This window comes from Stegodyphus dumicola, chromosome 1 (assembly GCF_044657685.1).
Source record: "Stegodyphus dumicola isolate Sdum_Otavi_A_Nest chromosome 1, ASM4465768v1".
NCBI lineage: Eukaryota > Metazoa > Arthropoda > Arachnida > Araneae > Eresidae > Stegodyphus > Stegodyphus dumicola.
In genome coordinates, this window is record NC_140768.1 from 244,588,894 (window position 1) to 244,615,644 (window position 26,751).

The 26,751-nt window shown below is 33.7% G+C and overlaps 1 protein-coding gene across 3 annotated transcripts in view; it reads right to left on the bottom strand.

The window, feature by feature from the left end:
* LOC118192603 (synaptogenesis protein syg-2-like) overlaps positions 1-26,751 on the bottom strand; it is a 367,366-nt gene that overhangs the window by 116,669 nt on the left and 223,946 nt on the right. For all 3 annotated transcript variants that reach the window (XM_085827019.1, XM_085827023.1, XM_085827027.1), the window contains exon 3: positions 8,969-9,104. In XM_085827019.1, the coding sequence (XP_085683145.1) occupies positions 8,969-9,104 (136 nt within the window). The remainder of the gene's footprint in view (positions 1-8,968; positions 9,105-26,751) is intronic.

Consider the following 26,751-nt stretch of genomic DNA (forward strand, 5'->3'; position numbering starts at 1 on the left):
GACCGCTGATCTAGAGCATACGTAAAGCTATATTTTGGGACTCCGGATCTAGCAGATAACAACTATGAAATCAATAGCATTCTCAATGCATCTCTATTTTACTATTAATTTATATAATCCCTTTATGTATGTTCCTAAAAAAATAACAGTGTCGGAAAGAAAAGACTTGAATAAAAAGTGATAGTTTTAGTTAAAACATGATACCATAAGCTTAAAAGTAGAAAGGCAAAATTGTATCATTATTATTACTTTTGATACTTAGTAAATCCATATTGTTCAGAATGTCATATATTATCCGATAGATAAAGATTTATGCAGCTTGCATCATGTTAGGATATATAATGAAAATTAAATTGTGTATGACAAATAAATAAAGAACCGCACAAAAAAAAAAAAAAAAAAAAAAAAAAAAAAAAAAAAAAAAAGGACTCAGTTCCTGCTACAGAAATTTCAAAAGGTCTGATAGCAACTGATTCTCTGAGGATAAGCATTAAAAGCTACAATTTTATCGGCCAATAATCATATGAATAAATCCAGAAACATCTGTGGATATTTTATTTACTTTTGTCTAGATAGCGGTCAAACAATCCAAGGCCAATTGCGAAATAAATTATCCACGATTGTGATGCATATTATTTGAACAACTAAATGTTTATTAAAGAATACTTGACCTTTCGCTGTGAATTCTTGGTGGATACCATCTTTACTGCTAGTTAATCTTTTGGTCTTCTAATGCTACTAACTTTGAATGGATGTCTAGGAAACATTGATATCAATACAATAGCTGTCGTTTCATTTATTGCAAACAAAGCTTCATGATTTATTTTATAGCATTTACTGACGACAATAACAACTTATATAAATCTTGATCTTCGCAAACGATGTTTTCATGAGCCTAGATCGCACATATCCTATATCTGCGATTTGTTTCATCATGGGATCAGTCATAGACATTGTCTGCAAAGAATATCCATTATTATTATTGTTTCGAGAAAATAAAACTTCTAGTAATGCAATTTTGCTAACTTTTTGAAATTATGCTATATTTTAAATCAAATATGATAGCTTTTTTGACGCAGAATTGTCAATGAGCTACCAAGCAATAAAAAACTTGCTGTGAACTTAATTCGAAGATATTATTGCGAAGTAAATGTTTTCGCAGTTTTCTTTGGAGCTTCACAATCTTGAATTATGCTGCCTTAATTACTTCGAAAATTTTGACAATTGGCTTTCTGTGGATCAGTGATTCCCAACGGAGTCGATACTGAGACCTGGAGTCGATATCATTTTAAAAGATGTCAAGGATGATAAAAAGATCGATAGCCAAATATGCACGGGAAACTGATTGACAGAATAAAGATCCCATTTATTAAAAAAATATTAATATTGTAAAATTGATAATGAATTTTTTAATGTTATACAGAGATATCATGCAGAAAGAAATAAATCACATAAAATATATATAAGTGAAAAAGTACACTAAAATTATTTATTGAATTTTTTAAATGAATAATATTTTAAGTGTATATTTTTTTATGTAGAAACTGCAGCATTAAAAAATCAAACGTAAAAATACAAAAATATATAGACATAAAAAAATGCGGAGAACACAAAACTTCCTCAGAAGATATGTTGTTATATACAAGCGGTTTGTAAAATTAAAAAATAATAGTAATAATAATGTTTGCTCTAAAAAAGACGCTCAAAATTTAAATATACCAGGATAAGGTGACCAGATTTTAACATTGGTAAAGCGGGATACCATTTACTGGGGGAGGGGGGGTTCTTGATTAAAAATTTGGTCTATGTGAAGCAACACAAAAATAATAAGAACGCAAAAATAATATTGTAATATGCATTTTTTAATTTCAACATAAGTACAATTTACAAATATAATACATTAAAAATTACGTATAGTATTATTTAATTTTGGCATATTTCTCATATTAGTGTATTCTTTTAGTAGATTGCTGTCGTTTTTCGTTGCATAACTTTTGGACAACTTATGATGTACAAGATCTGAACGAATGATTGTGATTATTAGCAGGAAAAGACATAAGTCCTTCTGCTAATGCTAATTTCTTTTCTTCGTCTTCATAAATTGTTTTCTGAAAGAATTCCTGCATTTTGGAAGAAGATGCAGTAGTATTTAAATATCTTTTATGTTTCTGTGTCCCCGAGTGCTTTGAAATATCATTCTTCCATCCGGGGGAATAGAAAATTCACCATTACATTCCTCACATTTTACCATGTAATTGCTTTTCGTTTTTTTAAGAAAAGAAAATTCACTTCTTAGATCATCTTTGAATTTGCATCCTCTGTTCTTACTCATTATGTTAAAAATCTAAAGAAGTAATTTTATAATTTATATTATAAATTTTGATCTATATATATATTGCTTAAAAACACAGTAAGTAGGTACACAGTTACATGAACATTTTTTATTGTTAGTTTAAAAATTAAATTAATTTGTTTGGTTTAATGTAAATATATTTTTAAAATTATTTAAATTTTAATCCTATATTTCTTTCTAAATAATAGCAATACTAACTTGTATTATTTTTCCTCTGAATTTGCTGTAACGTAAGTTGTAAGCATCACTTTCAAGGCCGAAGCTAGACCTTTTGCCGACCAACATAAAATATAAATAATAAGAGTACTGTCTGCTAAATTCAAGAAATTCTATGTGTTTAGGAAATAAATAAATTACGTACCTAAATTAGCTGATTTGTTGACATCACTTGTTTAACATTAAATAGCACTAGCACGCAGTATGATGTGTATCGTCTGAGAGACAGTCACAAAATGTTTTCGCCATTGCCAATGCCACAAAATGCCAATAAGTCCAAACAATAGTGGTCGAATTCTAACAACTGATCAACAATGCGAATATTAAAATTTAACATTATAAAAATTAACAAAAATAATATAAGACTCATATCCTGGCGAAGTTAGCCACATGGCCGCCGAAAACCGTATTCTTCCACCGTTCCCTAGCTTGTCGTGCATTCTTTCCAAAAAATCGGGACTTTTTTTAAAACGTCGCGGGACAAATTGTTAAAAATCGGGACTCCGAAAGCGGGACGTCTGGTCACCTCATATTAGGATACAAGAAGAGATGATTGCATTGGATAATTGCACTGCATTGGTTCAAGCAGCTGAAAGAAGTGTCCCAAAACAAAGCTTACCGACGACAGATGTATTATTAATTTCGCTCTTCTTAAAAACACACTTTTAGTTAAGGCAATCATTTACTATTGAAAATAAGAAACAAGTTAAATATTTTTGAATGCCAATCAAAGTCGAATATTTGTGCAACTAGAACCTGCAATTTATTTTTTGAAAACTTATTTATACTTTTACTACTAATTAAAATTAATAATATAATTAAACCAAAATCAATAAACCTTTAAAAAGTTGTTTGTTCATATTTTTAGTCTAATTGTTATCTTAAACTTATTCACGTGCAATTATTTGTTATCTGATTATGCTGTATCCTGGAAATCGGTGTGGTAGCGAATCACCCTGTATATATATACACACACGGTCTGATTCTGCAAAATTGCAATAAAAACGAAATTACACAACTAGATGCTATAGCAGTCCCAAATGCAAAATTTCGACGTTTTACGGCTAATCATTTTTGAGTTATTCGAGGTACATACATACATATATGCGTACGTACGCATGTATAGAAGTCGCGAAAAAATCCCATTTGAATTCATTTTAAATCCATTTTACAATTCGTTTTGGAAAACTTCATTCTGTCCTTGCGTATAGATGCCAAGCTATAAATCGTCCAAGTGGATTCGTGAAAGGTCAAAATGGATGTTTCCGTTAAAATTAAAAATCCGTTGAAATACCCGAAATTTGTCGGGATTACTATACTCCTTTACAACGTACAAATAAATAAAAATCAAAGCACTACATTTAAAAGTACGATTAAAAGTTATTGAAAATCATTTGGAATCGTGGATTTTTGTCTTAAAGAGGAGGATATATTATTTATTATTGTTGAAATGACAGCAATGAATTAAAATACAACCCTTTTGAAGGAAACACTATGCGAAAACGGTTTGAAAGTAAATTTTTACAAGTACAGGCGGAAACATGATTAGCTGAAGGAACAGTTTTAGTTTCTTCTTTTAAACATTGCACATAAAGCTGATATTGTATTCGGCGTGAAATAAGTTCTCTTCATTTACTTATTTTCTGCTATATTTGCTTTCAGAAGGGAAAATTCTTGTGAAAAAACATATTTTTATAAATTCAGCACTTTCTTAGAAATCCGATCAATAAATGAATAGCACATTGACTTCAGAAGTGTTTCCAAATAGACCTTTCTAAGTACCCTTTTAAGAGGCATCCTAAGAGCTAAAGAATAATTCAAGAAAATGAGAATGAGGATATACATAATATGACATTTCTTTTTAAATTTAAGGAGGAAAATACAATATTTTATTGTTCGCAGATACTTGATAATGCTTCGAGAAACCTTCAGATAACTACAATGATATATCAAATACCAAACAACTGTTTTAAAATTAAGGTTTAGTGCCAATATCGGCAAAATGTAAGTATTGGTATTCTTAAAAATTTGCTTGAAAATACTGTACTGTATTCTATACTGTTTACTCGTGTTGGCTATCAAATACAAGAATAGTGACTTAATATTATTGGGATACCATCCTCCGAGGTCTTAGGATTACAAAAATGTGGCAGGGAAGGCAGAGTTGTCAGATTTGGCGTGAAATCGCCATCTGGAGATATTCAGAGACAAAATTCGCGATATGTCACAGACGGAGCGAAAACATTAAAGAAGTCCTTCTAATCAATCCTTAATTCTCAAAAAGATATACAATCATGATGTCTGATTTAAAAGTCATTCAGTATTTAACATTTGATTCATACTAGCGACTAACATCTTGCCGTTATAAATGTGAGAATCACTTTTTGGAAAATCGATATGGTAGCTCTGAGATTGTGTTATGCCTTTAATGCGATGTACTGGCTGAAATAAACTCAAATGTGTCCTATGCTATCTTCAGATATAAACAAATAATGACATAATGGTAGTCTAGAATCAACGTAAACAATTTTAGAAAGTTTCTTTCTGCATTAAAATTCTTAGGCACAAAAGGTACATTTTCACTTCACACCTACTAGATCACATATTTTTCATAAAGAACAATCAGTTTTAGATACATCACTGCATTTTATGTTTTATTAGACTGTAACAGTAAGTTTATTGCTATAAAATTCAAGACTGATCTCGCAATTTGAAGATTTACATCATATATTTAGCTGTTGGGAAGCAGCAAGCTAAATGTTTTCGCTTGTTATAGTGTAAAGCCTCTTACAGTTTTCGAACGAGAAATATGAAAAATTAATTGTATTTTCACAAGCTATCGAACCACAAATCTTCTAATTTATTAGATAAAATTCGTAAGAATTTATACACAGCATGAGCGTATGGATGGAGGTGTACAATAATTCTTCACATTTTTCTTCCTTAAAATGGTACTGGAAAGAGGGGGCACAAGATTTAATCGATCAAATCTATGAAATGCCGCGTTATCGTCAATAGTTTTGTGTTTCGAGCGCTAACCTATAAATTATTACTTTCTGAAGTTCATAAACAGGAGACATTAACTGTGCCCTTAACCGAATACAAGTGATGATATTACAACTGCTAACTGGACGCTCTAGCTGAGCATAATGACGACATGCACGGTGGGATTTCATAGTGTCTTATAATGCAAAAATTCTCTTCCTTAAAATTATTTTTTCACATAAAAATCTTCACAAAGTTTCATAAAGTTCATAAAATTTTTCTAATATAATGGTGCGGAATTCTTCTTAGAAAACTGTTAATCTTGAAATTAAATGCTAAACCGACGTAAAATTCAAAATGCAAAAATTCACTTCTTTAAGAGCACATAAAAATATTCATAAATAAAGGTTTTTTCTAATATAATGATGCAGAATTCTTCTTAGAAGACTGTTAATCTTGAAAATAAATGCTAAATCGGTAAAGCAAGATAATTTATTATGGTAACTCAATCTTTTGTTTATTATAATTCTGAAAAAATATGACTTAAAGTTAGACAAAAATACAATCATAGATTGGCATAATATAAGCCAAACTAAATTTTTCTTGCTCAGTTTTATATTTACGCGTTTGACTTAGAGAAAGATTGCCTTGATAAAAAAAATTCTGAAACACATTCTTAACGTTACCTATGGAAAACATATTACATTATTATTAAGTCACTTCGTTCAGTATTTAATAAATAACTCGGAGACACGTTTTCATAACGTTTTAATAACGTTTTATAACGTTCAAAGACCTCCTGTCAACCATCAGAACTGGAATTTCGTTCATTTACAAAGCTGATAAAATTTTGTAGGTCATTGATGAGCTTACTGAAATATAATACACGACTCTCTGAGCCACTACTGGAAAACATACCCTCACAGTAAATAGCTGCTTGTTCGAAGTTTGCTTTCTGATGATATACAGAACTATAATTATGGTAAATGACAACAATGCATTTGATTTAAATCATGACATCACACAAAATCTTTCACAAAATCAATTAAGAGTGCCCATATGTTCTTTATGAGTTGCCTGCGAATTAAGGATTAAAAGTATGGTTCCTAGATACTCATAACTCTCATTTCCCTGACCACAAAAGTGAACAAACAAGCATTGGTTACCTACAAGGCCTGTAGTTTTAAACTTACTTATGCAAGCGCTAGAGTCAAAGAGTTCATGAAGGAATTTAGTTGCAATTTCAGCTCTTGTCTATTGACTTAAATTAATGTTAGACAACAGTGATAATCCGTTAAGACCGTCAGTTTCTTTTTTTTTTTTTTTTCACGAGGATAAATACAGGTGAAAGAAAGCTGTTAAGCTATGATATTTGTTAATAGTCAACCAGCAGTGTTCGTTTAGAAACCTACGTTTAATTTACATTCATGTCCATAAATTAAGGATAATTCAGAGTCACGCGGAAATCGAACTCTAAAATAAATATATCACCAGTAAAATCACTACACAACTTCAAGAATCATATGCAAATTTCAAGACGTAAACAGATGACACCGATGGTACGTCACAATGACGAGAGTGTAAGAGAGTGATATATAAGGAATACAGGCAAAGAAGTAAAATTGTTCGCAGGTGCTTTATAAGCATTTCGGTGCAATAACCGAATAGTTATGACACAAAGGACGCATTTGGATGATTTTTTACGTGGTAGAATTATCGGCCGTCTGGAATGCGGGCGTACCCAACTGGAAGTATCAGACGAACTTGGAATTGCCCAGAGTGTCATCTCCAGGCTTTGGAAACGATTCCAAGATGATGGTAATGTGAGTAGACGTTACAGCACAGGTCGCCTTACTGTTACAACGCCGAATGTGGACCGGTATTTGGCAGTTACTGCCAAAAGAAACCGGCGGAGCACAGCCTCAGACCTGTCTCGTCAGCTCTCTTCAGCTACTGGTACGACAAATTCAAGGCAGACCGTATAAATACGCTTAGGGGAGATTGGTCTATATGCTCGTAGACCTGTCAGATGCGTTCCACTTACTCCAACTCTCTGTCGCCTGCGGTTAGCCTGGAGTAGAGAGCATGCATTGTGGACACCACAACAATGGGCTTGTGTGATGTTTTCCGACGAGTCCAGGTTTAGCTTGCAGTCTGATTCTCGCCGGACTTTCATATGGAGAGCTCCAGGTACCCGTTACCACCAAGAAAACATCATTGAACGACACCGTTACGGTGGTGCAGGAGTGTTCGTTTGGGGTGGAATTATTCTGGGTTCCAGAACTGACCTGAATGTTCAAATTGGAACCATGACAAGCCAAATCTATCGGGACGTCATTCTGGAACAACATGTACGTTTGTTTCGGGGCACCATGGGCGCATAATTTGTGTTTATGGGTGACAACGCCCGTCCTCATCGTGCAAACAGCGTAAGCGAATGCCTTCAATCGGAGGATATCACCCGTATGGACTGGCCAGCATTCTCACCGGACTTGAATCCAGTAGAGCACGTGTGAGACATGCTTGGCCGACGAGTTGCAGCCCGTCAACCTCCTCCTACATGTCTACCAGAACTTCAGAGTGCATTCCTTTTTGAGTGGTGTAATATCCCCCAAGATCAGATCGATAATTTGATACTCGGCATGCCTAGGCGTTGTACGGACTGTATTGCATCGTCTGAAAGACATACAATGTATTGACAATCATACCAACCATGTAATATTGGTTTTTTGTAAATAGGTTTTTTTTTTTTTTTTTTTTTTTTTTTTGTAATTTGCTCCAGGGAGAAATAATTGCTAATTTTTTTAATAATATCAACATATAGCATCTTTTTTTGCTCTTTACCTTTTATTTAATAAATAAGCTTTACAAATAAGTCAAATTTGTTTTGTTTCTAACTCTTCCTTTGCCTGATTTTGCATTATCCTTAATTTATGGACATGAGTGTATAAAATGGACTCTGTTATGTATTTTTCTCTAGTAGGAAGAAGCATTTTTTATTAGGTTGTCGGCGTTCTTTCTAGTATGCTTCTGAGAGGTCTAGAGCATATTGCTGGCAGGCTAATTTATCAAGATTCTAAATTCGAAGTTGGATTCTGCTGAATTCTGTTCGCATTTTGCTGAATGCGGAGAGACTTTTAATGTTGAAAATATGTAAGTAAGGGACCACTTTTGAGTTTTTTGAAATAAGGAAAATGACGTGTAAAGGTATATGAACAATTATATTTTAGTTCAGAAACGTTAAAAAAGTGAATACATATAGGTCATATTTATATTTGCGATGGATTCATGTAATTATCTGTATTTCTAAATTCTCTAACTTTTTCTCAATTGAACATAAAATCAGTTTCAAACGTTACCATTGGTTGCAATTTGACGTAGAACAAAATAAGTTTATATAAATAATATCCTTACCATATATCCTCATTTCTTGTTCTCCCTTCACTGTTTGGAAAGAAGGAGCTTCTGTGGAAACTTCGCACCTGTAAATTCCTTCTGAATTGACATCCGTCGTCGGCATGTAGATGTTGCCTTTGCTGCTTTTGCTGAGCTGCAAACAAAGAACAGTTTTAGAGAGGTTTACTTGTTTCTTTCTAGAAATCTGAAATGATTAAATATTAAAAAAAATAAGAAGAAATTAATATTTTTCATACAGCTTTGTTGAAAAATATACTAAACAGGAATAACAGGAGTATTGTTCTAGTAAAATGCCTAGTTTAAGGAAAGATAAAGTAAAATCAAAGTTTTGTATTTAAAATTTAAACATAAATACATAAGATAAAGTATTCTTACTGTAATTTAACTAACGTAATTTTTATCTCAGAATTAGGTTTCGTTGGAAAAATGTGCAAAAGTTTAATAAGAATAGCTCAGGACTTGCACATACTGATATTAATATTAGCAGTGGCGTAGCGAGCATAACCGGCGCCCGGGGAAAATTACCTTTTTAGCGCCCCCCAAATAAAATAGTAATATTATGTATAGAATATATTCATAATAAGAAAATAATGCAAATAATAATAAAATGGTGAATCTGCCATAAAATACTCTAAAATATATTGTTTCGTTATTTTCTTCCTTCACTTTCGTAAGAGGTTCGTGTGGATTTGGAGTGAATAACGACGGCAGCACTTGATGGAATATCGAAACACACTTTATTTACCAATATTAATCAGGACAGCTCCAAAACACTTTTAGAATCGTCGAAGATCTACTATAAACACGCTGGAACAATCAGAAACACAGCCTTCACAATGTCAGGCAATAATGGTGGAGACAGCTTCACTGCGAAGCACTAGAGTACAGCTCCCGACTCTGCTCGGTCCTTCTCGGAACTCCCCGTACTCTCGAGACTCTCCACACTACAGCTCGCGATGCACTCGACGACACACAGAGCACAGCTCCCGACTCTTCGATTCAGTCGTTCCCGGAGCACAGCACACTCTCTCGACGATGCACTAACTGCGATACACTAGAAGATTCTTTCGGTGCACTCGACCACCGAGTCGCCACTCGCTGACCGACTGTCAACTCGATCGACTCCACACGGAGTAACTGACTCGATACTGACAAGACACACTAACTAACTGACTGAGGACCACCAGGGCTTATATAGCTTTCGGCTTGTGTTCGAGAACATTCTGGGCTAAACCGGTAAGAATTCGTTCCAGAAGGTTCTCCATCCGTTCATGGCATATCGCCAATTTTGTCGTCAAATCTCACCAAATGGGCGATTTCTTGCCAAATGTGGCATCCTTGCCTCCCTTGCTCTTTTATGCAACCCTAAACTTCTTTGCGGGGAAGCCATCTTACCGCGCCTGTACATTTCGTAACAATATTATTAAGACTAGTCACTACCTAACTATACTAGCAATGGATTCGGAAATATATCTGTGTCAGCGGAAAAATCAGACATACGATGATTCAGAATTAGTTAAAAAGGTATTATCTGTTTTACATTATTTTATAATTGTTTTTAAAAAAAGTACAATTTTAAATAATTAAAAGTTTAGTATATATTATAGATAAGTAGATATATTTATTAATAATAATATAATAATACATTAATACAAGTAATTACTGTGTATGCATTTTTCTTGCCATTGGATGAAGCAAATTTATCAATTACTTCATCATAATCGATCATTTGAAATTTTTCTTTTTCCACATTTAAAAATGCTAGATGACTTAGGGGATCTTGTCCCGTCGCCAATTATAAATATGTCAAAATTTATTTTAATTTTCTAAACGAAAGTTCATAGTTAGAATTTTATAATGAAATAGTAAGGAATATTTGAAATGCGTCTCTTATGTTTGGAATAACATTTTCTCCGTAGATCTGTAATAGCGTTTTAGATTTAGTTTCCTTTCTACTACGGAGTAACATTTTGCAGTCACATTCCCTGCTCAAAACAATTAGGGGATATTATTATGGTATAAAATAACCATATAATCGACAACCTTTTTAACAATAGGAAATAGAAGAGATTATAAAGGAAAATTATAACGTTTACGAAGCTGGGAATGTGAAAACTTAGTCTGTGATGATGAAAACTTTGCGTTTTAGATAAGGAGTAAAGAGCGACGTGCAGCATTTTTTTTCTAGAAGGAGATTAAAAACAATTGACACGCTTTGAATGCTTTGGAGCAGTGAATATACGGTATCTCAGCAAGATGACTAATCGGTAGTCAGTAAGGCCATCAGTCGTTTACAGAAGAGTCAAACACAATCCATTCTAGCGGAATCTTTAGGAGTTTCCCAAAACGTCATTTCCAGATTATGGCATCGGGTTTTGGAAACTGGATATGTTTGAGAAATTCGGAACAATGTCGTGTTATCGTTTTAGCTATACGTACGTTATAAAAAGCGGAAGCTATACGTGCATTACGTTTTTTTTTTTTAAACTATATCTCTATTCTTAGAGAAATAAAGTGGTCAGAAAGAACATTTTGTATGCGGAGATATTTGGTTGATGTACTGAAAATATTTTATTACCCATTTTATCAGACAAATCGAGAAAATAAATAATTAATTAGATTACAATAATTATTAATTTTAAATATTTTCAAGAAATTGATCAAAATAAAAACTGAAATTTGTTTGGAAACTGAAATTTGTTTGGAATATTGTTTGGAAACCATTTGGCGCCCCTCTGAGAGCGGGGCCCAGGGCATCATACACCCCCTTGGCCCCCTCTTGCTACGCCACTGAATATTAGCATGTCTATAATATTTGAAATTCTGAAAAATACACTCTGTATTTTTCAGAAGCTGCCCAGCTGCAAAGATTATGCCATGATCTTCCGCAAGGGCTCAAAGGTGACTTAGTTGATTCGATGCTACGCCGTGTTTCGGCTGGTATAGCGGCCAGAGGTGGCTATGCTACTTAACTGATTTGTAGCCTTTTTCATGCCATAACGTCTTAATAAAAACCATCATTTTTTTTCTGAAATTGAAATCCTTTATTTACGTCCTCATACACTATATACAAGTTAAGTTTCGTGGTGTAGTTCGTTTCCTTCTGGATGCATATATTTTTTGTGACAAAGTGTATTAAGCTGTCGTTTAATATGACAAATTAGCAGCAAAATATACTTAGTTTTTTAAAAGATTTTTAATATTATTATACTTATATGCATTGAGGGTCAAGGAAAAATTAAAATTTTGACTCAGACATCGGCTCAGTGTTAAAATTTTGTGCTGAGCATAATTTCAGAAATAATCATGTTCTTGCATTGATTGCTGAGTATATAAGTATTTTATCATATTTGAAAGTGGTTAATGTTCAGAAATATTTATAAAAACGTGATATAAAATTCATAAGAATATAAATTTTTGATAGTCACAAAGCAGTTGTCGTAGATGAATTAGCAGGTATGTATTGTAGAGCCATTTAAAGCGGGGGACATGAGAATTGGGAAGTGCCCTTCCTGGGAACCGAAGCTGGACTTCTCGAGTACGAGTCGAGTGCGGTGTGTTACACCCCGAAGGCATGCTGGAAGGAAAGAGAAAATACATTATATAATACGCCTTTTAAAGGGCTCTATTGGGGATCAGGAGACCCAGTTGTCAAATGCTAGAAGTGACGAATTTCTGTTCACTACGTTTTAGTTCGGGCCCCGTTCGCAGGTCCATTAGGTTCTTTTGAAGCAAGAGCCATGAAAAATGGATATATGCCCTCGCCGGGACTCGAACTTGGACTTCTCGAATACTCGCCGAAGGGGCTACCGTTACACCATGAAGTCGTACTGGAAGGAGATAAAAAATACCTTATATACTCCCATTTTTAAAGGGCAACTTGTGATTAGGGAATCCAGTCCCCAAATGACAGTGGTGACGAATTATTGTTCACAAATTTTTAGTTCGGGCGATCTTTGTAGAGTCATTACACTTTTTTTGGAGCAGTGGAAATAAAAACTGGGCAATGTCCTCGCCGGGACTCGAACCTGGACCTCTCGAATACGTACCGAGTATGCTACCATTACACCACTAAGGCATATGTTATGAGAAGGGAGAAAGAAAGTTGTATATATACATTAGAAAGGGGAAAATATCATAGATAATAAAATTTTCCACGAACGTTTTAGAGATTATAATATAACACTTTATCATGACTAAATATGATGTTCAAATAATAATTAAAACTACAGTTTGTAATCATATTTTAAGTCACGAAATATTTCTTAATCACATTAAAATCATTTTGAATTTAGTTTTTTATAATAAATTACAGATATAGATTGTACTGCGTTATTAAACTTCGCTAGTGAACCAACCATTAACTACAATTTACTGAAGTGTAATAATAGAAAAAAAGATCAGATGAGCAAAACGATGCAAGGAGCAAAATGAGTAGTATTAATTTCCGATGCATTTAACAGAGTTTTTTAGTTTATTTATTGCTTTTAAATATTAAGTACTTCATTTTCTCGCTTTTTAAATTAAGTGCGAAACACTCGCAGTGTTTTGGAAACATCTAATAGGTTGCCAAATTTTAAATAACTTAGTTAACTGTAAGCTTATTAACGGTACTTAAAATACTTCCATGTTTCAAAATAATTAAAGTGTTAGAAGTAACAGAACTAAGGCAACAAGAACAGAATCCAATAAACATCAGAGTTAATCGATATAGCATAAGCTTTGTGAAATTCTATTTGTGGTTGTTATCACGTTTTTACTGATGCGTCTCTTCCGTAAGCAAATTTTTGAATTTAAAATATTCTGCTCGTTTTATAAGAACTGTTTAAATTCCTTGTCTACTGTTTTAATTAAAGCTGCAACTTCAGGAGAAACATAATTTTTATACATGAAGTTTATTGAAAATTCTCCCCAAAAGGGCTCATTTTCAGGAATCACTGATGGTAAGTTAAGGGTAAAATCACTAACAGAATTCCATATAACCAATGCTATAATACATTACTGAAAGCCAAGCTATCGAAATATGTTCATTTATATATGGCTCTATAGATAATTATGTTTATATGAATAATCATGATATTTTCGATTGTGAAATTTTCGATAGTTTTATGGATTAGGAATTAACCTAACATGTGAGAAGCCTTTTAACCCTTAAGAGGAGTAAGACCTTTTCAATAGCGAAAGACGTTAAAATTTCCCTTATTAATAATCTAATAATGTACCTACTTTTAATTTCATTTTTTAAGTCTGTTGCTTCAAAAAAACCTAATCGCTCTACGATCTTATTATTATCGTAGTGAAATTCATTGCAGATTCAAAATATTGTATTTATAGAGACTGCACATAACTATTATTATGTTAACATAAAATTTTTATTTTTATTCTTAATATTATATTTTTCGAAAAAACTCTTGACAGGTCCTTGAAATGACAGATGTCAAATAAATGATGCCACTTAAACAGATATAACAATTTTTATGCACAGAATCACTTCGAATTTGCATAGATGTTTGCATTTATATTCCAAAATTAAAGTGAACCTGTTGTTTTTTCTAACGCATAAAAAATTTGAAAAACAAAATTTAACAAATTTTGAATTCTTAAAAGATTTAGCGCATTTTAAGCAAAGTACGGGTCTCAATAATTTCTTCTCAAAGATGAATTTAAATAATTTGGAAGTAACAATATGGAATAAAATTTAATATTTGTTTTATGAGTCGGTATTTAGAAAATTTACCTATATTTTGAAATAAAAAAAAATCATTCTGGCAGTATATTTTCTTCTGATTTTTTTTTATCTTTTTGCACCGTAATTCCATTGTAATGATGGCCGTTCAGCTTCCCATTTCCTTATATTTTGTCATTTAAAGAGTATTATTTTATGAGGGATGATATAAACCATTGTTTCAATTTTAAAAGAGTGGGTGATTTCAGTCCTTCGAAGTCTCATATACGTATTATTTACATCTGTATTAAATTTCCAAATTCTTTAAAACATAAAACTCATATAACTCTTCTCTAATGTTCAACGATTTTACACCAAAAATCTGTTTTTAAAAGCTTTGATCCAATCACGCATGCTGTCAAATTAATGATTTTTCAAACTCTAATCTTTGCAAAGTATTTTTGTTGTCAACAGACGTAATTTTTAATACAGTGCTTATGCATAATACTGTTAACATAAACAGTGAATGATAATTAGAAAAAATAGTGATAAGTCTCAGTGGCTTCATTTATATTTTTCTCTTAATTTACAAGCGTCTAGTACTTCAAACTTAAACATGGCATATATATGTTTGGAATCAGAAACATTTGAAATCAAAATGCAAAAAATCGATTTTTTTAAAACTATAACAGTGTTACTCCCTTTAAACTAATGATATATTACCTTTTAATTTGCATATAAGAGTCTGACAAACCTTTTACACTCTATTTTATAGATGATACGAAGATACTTTATGTATGACTTCCTTTTATAAATTTATTTATTTTTCACCTCATAATTGAGAGAATACATAAAGAATTTCCTATGCCCTAAAGTCTAAATAATGCCGTATTTACTAACAGATATATGTAAGCCATCATTTTAGCCAAGTGTAAACGCTGAACCTTATCTAAAAGAGATGGGAGTGGTATTACTTCAAACTTCTGCCTTGTTTGGGATGATGATTGGCAGAGACTGCTGTCATTTATTTGGGCCTGAATTCGAATTCCGGTAGAGGCATGGATGTTGGTCGTGTCTTATGCCCTCTTTTCTAGTGTAATGTCGGTCGCCTTACATGTTTCACCTTCGGCAGCGTTTTCTATGAAATGAATGCTAAATCTGGTGGATGATCGTTAAATTTTGACTATTCTCGATAAATTCTTAACGAACAGAGGATAAAATTATCCCAGTCCAATTGTGACTAACTGACCATGAAAAGTCTCTGAATCTACCATTCTTTATTTCTTAAACTAATTTAATATCAAAACTGAAGTTAATGTTTTCTCTAGTTTTTATCAAGATTATAAGATACGTAACTTGGGTCAAACAACCCACGCTTTATTTTCTTGACGTAAAATTAATTTTTTCCATACATTTATTTGGAAAATTTCATACTTCGTTAATTAAATACGAGAAAGAAACGCCAAAAAAGTACGTATATATGAAATTAGTGTGTTTACTGCATTGTGGTTTATATATTTGGGAAGGAGGATCCCAAAATTTTCTTTACCAGAAAGACTGCCATGAAGCGGACATAACTCTTTTGTACTTTCTTTCTTTGACGTTCGTTGGACACTCCTGCAAAGATTTCTTTCAATAGGGCTTTATGAGGGAAAAAGTGCAGTGAAGGACTGTGAATCTTTGCAGATCTGGCTGCCTGAATTACAAAGGCAATTGGTCAGCTACAAGTATAAACGGAACACCACCGATATGGGATACCATGATTCATCATTCGTAGCCCAGCCGTACTAGCCACTTAGCTTCCGGATGAAAATTCCCCGGAAAAAAAAGAGCGGTCGAAGGGACTTCCTCGCCTTTTCCCCTGCCACCAGCTCCACGAGAGGACTTTCGGCTGGGCATGTATTTTGAGCTTACCCCCCCCTGGTAGCACATACATTATGCACTTACAAACACCCATGCCTTCTCGGGGATTTGAGCCCGAACCCAACAATACAGCAGCCAGGAACAGTATACCGTTTAGGATGGCAAGCCGATTGGACAGCAGAACTCTTCCCACCACTAATGTCTTCGGAAGTGTGGAAATGAGATGAGGTATCGCTTACATAACGCTGTAGCTGCAAATTACTCTCACACAGAATTTCAGTAAATTTTTTCTAAGCAATTCTCCCCATCAATGTAAAGCCCAATGCAATGCAGCCATTGAATCCAAGTGAACTTGTCGTTCTTTTCCATCACTTCTTACCTTATTACCCCGTGACATTATATGTCTTTCTAAAACAGAAAATCTTTTTTTTTTTTTCATTGATATTATGAGTATCAAAGCGTAGTTCTGTATTAAGTACCACGTTGCATAACATGCGTCAAGCACGATCAGCTTCAGCGTATGTATCCCTTATGTGATCGATGAAGCATTTCATGTTAATGTTAGAAATAAATAAGAGTTCATTGATTAATTTTGAATATATTTTCTAAAACTTTATATCGAAGATGTAAAACTATCTGCATCTTTTGAGAGAGAATGCGAAAACTACACTTACATTTTCAATAGAAGTAAAAAACGCTTTAATGCTTGGAAGTCGAAAGCAAAATAAATTTTTATAAACAAATATTGAAATATCTTTTTAAACCCTTTAAAACGAAGCTAGTGAAGTTAATAAAAGCGATAATAATGGTTTTGATAAAAATCAAGCAATTGTTTCTAAAAATCAGGAATGTTTTCAAGTGCAGATTCTTCAAAAGAATCTCGAATTTTGAAGATTTCTTAACAGTTAACGGTTGTTATTTTAAATTTCTTAAGGTTTACTACTACATAAATATACAGACTGAAGAATTACTTCGAATATATTATGATAAAGAACATTATCAAAGAAATCATTACATCTGAATAATAAATTTCTTATCTAACAAGAATATAATAAAATAAAAATTGACCTCCTCTTGTCTCGAGTTCGAGGGCTCATGGGCTTTCAATATTAGATTACTATTAGCAATCTCAATTAGCATATTCTCTTATACCTTAGTGTACATATTTTAAAAATTAAAAAAATACTTGTTAAGTTTTAAGATTACCTAATAATAACATTCGCAATGCCGTAGTATGTTCTACATGGGGTAGAGCCTTGCCTGTATAGTATTGTATTGTAATGTCATTGCCATCAGCAACAGTATCTCTCAGACATGCTCTATACCACAAGTTCTGTATGCCCTAATGATAACGTTTCAATTAACACCGATGCGCGGCGTAAGTACGCTCTGTGGAGGTGTTCTTCTTAAGAGGTTTGTGTGAAGGAACGACACCAGTTCTGCCAATGGCGATGTGTTGGTGCTTCCCACACTTAGTCCTGTCCTGTCCTGGAATACCTGTTCAGCGTGCAGAACCACTACACCACGGAGGTATGCTAGGAAAGCGGGAGTAATACCTTATAAGGGTAACAATGGGTGAATTATGGGCAATCTTCAAAATTTAGAAATTAAATAAACATTACTCTGCGAACCACTAAATTGAGAAACACTACTTTAAGGAACCCTCCAATGGCCGAATAGAATGGCAAAGAGGAAATTATGCTTCAGGTTTTTCTACTAACGTCGACAGAAGCAGTTTATCACGGCATATTAAAAGTGTAATAAAAACAATATTTAGTAAACTGAATTTTTTTAAATATTTTAGACCATGTATTAATTTTTCAAATACAATATTTGATATTTTCATTGGCCCTCAAAATTATTTACTTATCCTTTTAATTAAAACCTGTTTCTAATTACTTCTTTAGAAAGTAATGAAATCAACATGTGTTCTATTTAATCATTTATACTGCTTTAATAAATCGATTCAAATCCGTTATATATAAGTAGATTTTATGCAAATTTTATCAGTAATTGCATCATTCAAATAACTATTCATGCCTATTAAGTAAAAACAACTTGAATACACACAAAGGTGAGCATAATTTAATGCATAAAGTACTTTTTTAGTTATTAAAAATATAGATATTACCGTATTTATGCGAATCTAATGCACATCCCCATTTTAAAACTTTAAATAATAAAAAAATTGTTTATCGGCGAATGTAATGGGCATCAATGATATGAGGAATTTATTGAATCTTATTTTATACAACAATGGATTTGTATATAAACTATCAACTAATGGTATGACAATTTTATTTAAATTTAGATACCATATTTTATACAACAATGGATTTATACATAAAGTAGCAGAACATAAAATTAACCTATTAGTGGGCTATTGTCATGTGAAACAATCATTGTTAATTAGCACTACCGTATATACGGTACCTATCGTAAAATATGAACATGAAATAAATCGTAACATTTCTATCTAGCTAACAGTTTCTACAATCAGTGATTAATAGTAAACGTCTTTATTCACTAATGTTTTCATCACTGGAATCCTCGCAGCTCTTTTCGCCAGAAGCAGATTCATTTCTTCTTTCCTCATCATCGTCATCGTCATCCTCGGCGTTCCAGAGCACGTCATCGTCACTGCCATTCAATGAATTTGAACAGCATTTCTTGAAAGATTTCACAATCATTGGTGCTTCGATGCTTTTCCAGGCAGCAGAAACCCAGTGTGAAACAATGCGCGGTGCAGCACGCTTAATTTTTCCTGTCGGGCTCAATACACTGTTTGCCTCACAAAACCATTTTTCGTACTCCGCCTGAATGTACCCCTTAAAAGGTTTATTTATACTAACGTCCAGGGGTTGTAACACAGATGTAATCCCTCCAGGAATGATAACAAGATCACTGCCTAGGCTGTGCATCTTCTTTTTTACGTCGTCGGTGAGATGACCACGAAATGCGTCCAGACAAAGCATTGATGGTGGATTAGAGAGCCCACCGGGATGGCGTTTCCATACATTTCGGAGCCAATCAAGCAGTAATGATTCCGTCATTCACCCCTTCTCTTGGTTTCGAATCAGGACATCATCTGGGAACAGCTTTTCATTCTTCGGAGTTTTAGGGCATGTTTTCCGTTTGAAGATTAAGAAAGGGGGAAGTTTGCACCCGTCTGCTGTTATTGCCAGCATCACTGTTACGCGTTGTTTTTCACATCCTGAAGTTTTGATGATAACTTCCTTAGTCCCCTTATCCGCAATGGTGTAGTTACGAGGCATATCAAACCAAATTGCCGTCTCGTCAGCGTTGCCAATTTACCCCATTGAAAAATTATTTTCCTTCCGAAGTGTGATAACATACCGCTGAAATGTTAGTAGTTTTCCCTCAAAATCTGCAGGAAGCTTTTGGCATATTGTTATACGGCGTCTTAGAGATAAACCCATCCGCTTCATAAACCGATCCACCCATCCACGGCTAGCCTTAAACTCTTGTTTCGGTATTCCAAGAACTTCAGCCTCCTCTTTTGCTTTATTTCATATGGTGTCACTAGTCACAGGTTGTCCATTCTTCCTCCTTTCACGTACAAATTCCAAAACATTTTCTTCAATTTTAGGGTGTCTTCCTTTGCGAGGGCCAGTAAATTTCTTTCTACTAGCTTTAGTTCCAAACAGTGCCAATTTCTGTTGCCGCCACAAGCGAACATTGCTCTCAGCTACGTTGAACTCTCTCCCTGTCTTTCTATTGCCATTTTTTTTGAGCATAAAGAATTACTTTACGTTTGAAAGTAGCGTCATATGACATTTTTCTCTGTTTGCCCTCCATTTCGTGACTACGTACTCTGCAGTTTGTATCCTCTATGCAATAATGTGTCAACGATAAATGTAACGGTAAATGTAGTCGAGAAATTTGGTTGACGTCATCGGCGAACTTTGCACTCGAATCTAATGCGCCATCGAATCTAATGCGCACCCCAATTTTGAATACTACATTTGGCCAAAAATGATGCGCATTAGATTCGCATAAATACGGTAAATATGTATATAAGAAAACCGTTCTTTTTGTTTTAAAAGTTATAAGTTCACTCACAATTGATCAATTCAAAAACAGAAATTGTTCTTAAATCACTTATCACTATTATTAAAATGAAATCGAAACACTTTCTATGCTGTATTACAATATTGTTCTTAAAATCAGTTATACACGAATTTTTGTTCAAAATCCACTGACCTCACAAAGTGGAGTAATTTTTCACCAACCATATATATATATGCGTTGTTACAATGCGCTTAGAACAGTCACTATCTGCACTAGCTTCTCCGGCTCGACGGACCAACAATAAATGTTCTTTACTTTAATATGTTTCACAAACAAAAATCTTTTAACACATGGACTGTATTCCTTCACTTTTATTTCATTACACTAATTATAACTAATATGTCAGCGATGCGAAATAATTGATACAAAATAAGCGAGCCATTCTACATGGCTGTCACAAAGACAATTCTAGCAATCACTTATCTTGTAATGTAAATATGTATATAAGAATTTCAAAAGTCACTTCTAGTTTTTAAATTTGCTTAATATATATATAAATATACATATATAGTACGTTATTTTTAGTTAATTTAAACATTAATTAACATGGCATTAGCTGTGTAAATATGTAAAATGTTGAAGTAACTGTTTTGCAAAAGAACATAGATATTTTTAGAGAAGTGCTTCATATGTTTTGAAGAAGCATTTTTCTATCCTAAGCTGTCTTCTAAACGAAAGAATTTCCCACGTAAAAATGCTACTTATGGCAGATAAAGGGCTCATATTACATACTTTAAAAGACTTAGGGTCTTATTTTTAAGCCTTTAGTTTAAGAACAGCTTGACAGCAAGAAATAAATACTACAGAAGGTTTTGAAATTATATGCTTGGCAGAATACATAGCGGAAGAACTTTTTATCTGCCATATTAATTATAAATAATCCTCACAGAATTTGTAATGTATTTAAGTAGGATATTAGTGGATTTTCAAAGTATTTTCTTTTGCTTGAAAATTAAAATCTATGTAATATAATGGGATACTAAAATATCTGGCAACAATGTAACGGCAGATAGCAAATATCGCAATAAGCAAATTTTGTAAGAGAATTTGCGTGTAGAAATGGGGTGTTTATGTGAGTATCGTTTGCTTCATTTTATTGTTGCAAACAGCGTAAATTTCTTTTGTTTTTCTTCCTTTAGTTTTGAACTTTATGTGTGGCAACAAGATAAGTGATTGCTAGAATTGTCTTTGTGACAGCCATGTAGAATGGCTCGCTTATTTTGTATCAATTATTTCGCATCGCTGACATATTAGTTATAATTAGTGTAATGAAATAAAAGTGAAGGAATACAGTCCATGTGTTAAAAGATTTTTGTTTGTGAAACATATTAAAGTAAAGAACATTTATTGTTGGTCCGTCGAGCCGGAGAAGCTAGTGCAGATAGTGACTGTTCTAAGCGCATTGTAACAACGCATATATATATATGGTTGGTGAAAAATTACTCCACTTTGTGAGGTCAGTGGATTTTGAACAAAAATTCGTGTATAACTGATTTTAAGAACAATATTGTAATACAGCATAGAAAGTGTTTCGATTTCATTTTAATAATAGTGATAAGTGATTTAAGAACAATTTCTGTTTTTGAATTGATCAATTGTGAGTGAACTTATAACTTTTAAAACAAAAAGAACGGTTTTACGCAGGAATGTTACTAATAATGTAAAGAAAATTGAAACTATTTTAATTGCAGCTGAAATTAATTTAATAGAACTAGAGGAATGTGTCGAATTATTGAAAAAAAAATTGAGTTAAGGAAGCTCGATTCTGAAATCGAAAGTTTAATTCCAGATACTAAAGACTAATTCAGAAGTCAAACAACAAAAATCAGCGTTATATGTTCAAAATTTTCACAGGACTAGTTTCGATGGTTTTACCGAACCGGTTTATCCTCAGCTGCAAAACCGCAAATGAACAAGATAGGAAGTAATGATTAGATAAGATAAGAAAGCCTGGACAAGAATAAGCAAGTGGCGCCATCTGTTGGTGAAACCAGAACTAAAACATAATTTTTCTGAAGGCCGAAGGCAAAGATGGATTGTAATTAGGATCCTTAACTAGAACAGAAAGATTTTTTTGAATGTATAATGCCTCTAAAAAATCAAGTTCTCCAATGGAATATGTTTTTTGAATAATTTTGGCAGCAGAAAAATTGAAAGTGTGATTTTCGGACCAACAACGTTGAGCAACAGAAGACTTCTGTGTTTCCTTTTTTTCTAACATATGCCTCATGTTCCTTGACGCGAAATTTTAAGGCCCTCCTAATTTTGGCCAATGTAAATCAAACCACACTGGCAAGGAATCTTATAAATACCACAATAATTCATATCCGGAATGGATTTCAACGAGGGCCAGGATGTTTTTGTGAGTATCGTTTGCTTCATTTTATTGTTGCAAACAGCCTAAATTTCTTTTGTTTTTCTTCGGTCTACAGTCTATGTGTTAAAAGATTTTTGTCTGTGAAACATATTAAAATAAAAAACATGGGGTGTTGAGGTTGTCTTTATATTTTCCCTAGGTAATAATCACTTTATGTATATGTCTCTACATATAATAAAAGGAAGAGCCTGTCTGTATGTGTGTGGGTGTGTTGTGTAGATAATTGTCTGATCGCGTTATAAAAAACTTAGGTGAATGATTTTCTGATTTAAGAAAATCTTAATTTTATTTGGTTCTGAATTATTTATTTTAATGCTTTAATTTTGGTGAAAAACAGATCTTTCTAAGAATATAATTTAGTTTCAAAGAATATTATTTATTTTCCTTTTATTTGCTATTTTTGTCCAAGCTTTGATTCATTGTGAAAAGAAGCAGGGAAGGGAGGAGATTTTGCTAAGTCCTGATTTCGCGCGTTTTGTCCTTTAGAATGTTCTAGAAGAAATTTCTTTGTGCAATTGGCCTTTAGGACAGGAAGTACGTGACCGAAGGGTCAGAGGTTGCCACTTAACTTTCGATGTAAGTCATTCTGGTTTTGGCGATCGGGGGTCCGGTTGTTGGCTAAGTGAAGAGGGGCGCGCATGTTTGATCACCCTAATTCTATCATTCGGGGAAAGAAACGCAAATTTTGTCCAGATTAAGGGGGCGATAAATGAAGCCATTGTGGGAGCCCGTGTTTGTGAAAGAGACTAAGAAAATTTGTGTTTGAATCACTTTTGGGACTGACTTTTTGACTAAGATTTGGAACATTGAACTTGCTCTTGGGTTGAGCGATAGAAAGGAGGAGATGTCATTTCGTCGTGAGATGTGCTTCTGGCGGGGAGAGGCAATTATGCTCCCGTTTCGCAAAAATGCGAGGGAGAAAGAAAAATAAAATAAAAAAAAATTAACAGAGACTTTACTTTTGGACCGACTTTTCGACGGTGAGGTAGTGTAATTGAATTTCTGGTGATGAATAAAGGAGGGTAGTTCGTCTTCCAGTTGTGCCTACGGCAGGGAACGGCAGTTATGCTATCCAGCCGCAGATTTGCTCTATACCCTTATCGGAAAAACCAAGGACGATGTCTTTCGGTCTTGTATTAAAAAAATACCTAGCTTCATAGTCTACGATTTTCCTGATGGTGTTGAGAGTCTATGCGGGCAGCCTTGCGGGGACAGCGGTTCTCTTGCCTTCCAGAGTAAACGGTGCGGGGCCAGTGGTTCTCTTGCCTTCCAGAGTGAAAATGTTTCGTCTATGGAAACCAGTTACCCGGCCGCGTGTTTCGCCAAAAGTGCCAGGACAGGACGATGTCCTCTGAAATTTCGACTTGTAACCGAGGGGCAGTGCCGTTCGTCGAAAGCCTAGAATTAGGATACGAGTTCTCCACTTCAAGATGTCTACCTAAGATAAGTTCTTTTCTGTGTTTGATGTATTCCTATGAACTTTAAGTAAAGTTCCAGAAACTTCCTTGGAATTTTAAAACCAACATTGAATCTTTAAATTAATTCTAAATGACGAAAATTTGCCTCTCTTTTTCCCCTTCTTAATTTACCGAGAAAAAACAGGAAAGTCTTAATAAGTAATTGTGGCACAAAAATATAATTTATTTTGTGAAATCATTTTTAGAAGAGATGTTGAATTTCAGATAATGTGTTTCTTTTAACATCCTAGAAATTACAGCAGTAGTTCAAGATAAATTAAATGAGTCATAAAGTAGATTTGCAATTCCTTGATGTAAATGTTTAATTAATGATAAATTGAAGAATTCACTTGTGTAACTAAAAAAAGAAAATTGAGTCTCGAGTTCTTAGGATGTGAAATTTAATTTTAATTGTTGAGGAATTTGAATAAACTTGTATTTTAATCTGGAAACCTATTTCTTATGTTTTCCTATATTTTTTATGTGTTTTTCTTATATGTATATTGATTTTAGATCTTGTTTATACGATCCTCTCACGGCACGGTCCCGGATGCATTTACACAACGCAATGCACTTTATTTTCACTTATACGATCACTAGAAAAGTGTGGAAATTAGCTAACTCTTAAGAGTTTAGTTCTCAGATGATATTTAGTTAGTTATGGTTTCACCTGTCTGTTTCTGCATTAGTTTTCTCCCTAAGAGAAAGTAGAAACACAACAGGTGTGTATCTTTCGTTCGTAGTGCGCGTAATCTAATAGACCCAAGGCTAGAAAATTTGGTACATAGGTGCATCTAGACAAGAGCCAGCGCACCTCGAAGCCAGGTTTTCAAATTTCGAATAAATTTTTTTTTTTTTTTTAATTTTAGGATTTTTGAGGAAATCGCATCAAATCGATACCTTTCTCTCATTATATCAGCAATGTTGCCACTCGGAAAAATTACGGCGATAATTGTGTAAATTTTTTAAATTTAATGTTTCTCGTGGATACCGGACGTTTGTCGAGAGAAAAGTGATAAAATTCCATCAATTTATATTTAAGTTTTCCGAATGTTTTCCTAGAAGATTCTTGAAAGAATTTTTTTCGTAGAAGATTCTTGAAAGTATGCCTCAGCTACTAATAAAAAAGAAATGCTTGCGTGTAAGGCGAGCAAGTGATGGGGAACGTGGAGAATCATCCCGGGCAAATGAAACATCCGAAGAAATAGAATCGAGACGAGAAAAGGATAGGACTTATAAAACAGCACGCAAGGGAAACGCCAAAGAAAGAAACATAAGGCAAGAAAATAATAGGAGTGCTAAAGCATCAGAGAGGGCAAGGGAAACGCTCAAAGAAAGAAGAATTGAAAATAATAAGTGTAGAACCTATTGTTTTAACCTATTATAAGCTGCAGTAAGAACAAGAGAAACGCCGGAAAAAAGAGAAACAAGGCAAGAAAATAATAGGAGTACTACAGCAGTAGCGAGAGCAAAGGGAGATGATGAAGAAATAGAAACAAGCGAAGAAAGGAATAGGACTTTTAGAGCAAAAGCAAGGGAAATGAAAATGACCAAAGAAAGAGAAACAATGCAAGAAAGGCGTAGGACATTTAGAGCAACAGCAAGAGCTCAGGAAACACCTGAAGAAAGAGCAAGAAGACTAAACCAGGATCCAGAATCGATTTGCTACTGATACTGCTCGGTTGCAGATATGGAGTGAAAAAGAAAATGCAGCATTCTCCTATAATCCAGCAGTGGATTAAGCTTCTGATCCAGCATGCGACATTGGATCAATGTCAAAACATGCCAGTACTGTGCGGCCATAAAGTGGAAAGGTGAAAATCAAGGTATGTGTTGCAATGCTGAAAATGTTCAACTGCCTTTATTAATGGATCTTCCAGATATATTATGTAGGTTGTTGACCGAAGACTCCAAAGAAGCCAAACGTTTTTAAAGACAGCATCCGACATCATAATTCCTGCTTCTAAATGACATCTTTTGGGACTACAAAAGAAATCAGAGAATGTGGTTCCATGCCAACATTTAAGATACATGGGTAAGTCTATCATCGTATAAGAAGTGTACATCCTTTACCAAGCGAGAAGCCTAAATTCTTGCAGATTTATTTTATAATAGATGAAAGGAAGGAAGCATAAGAGCGTTGTAGAAATGTTCCACAAGGAAAGAAGGGAACTGGAATTCCAACTCCAAGAAATATTGCATCGGCAAAATACTTATATCACAAGTTTCAAATCGGCCTTAGAAAATATTACACCTGAATTAAAGTTGGTAATTTTGGCAGACAGAATCCCACCTGGTGAACATCAGAGAAGATATTATCTTCCAG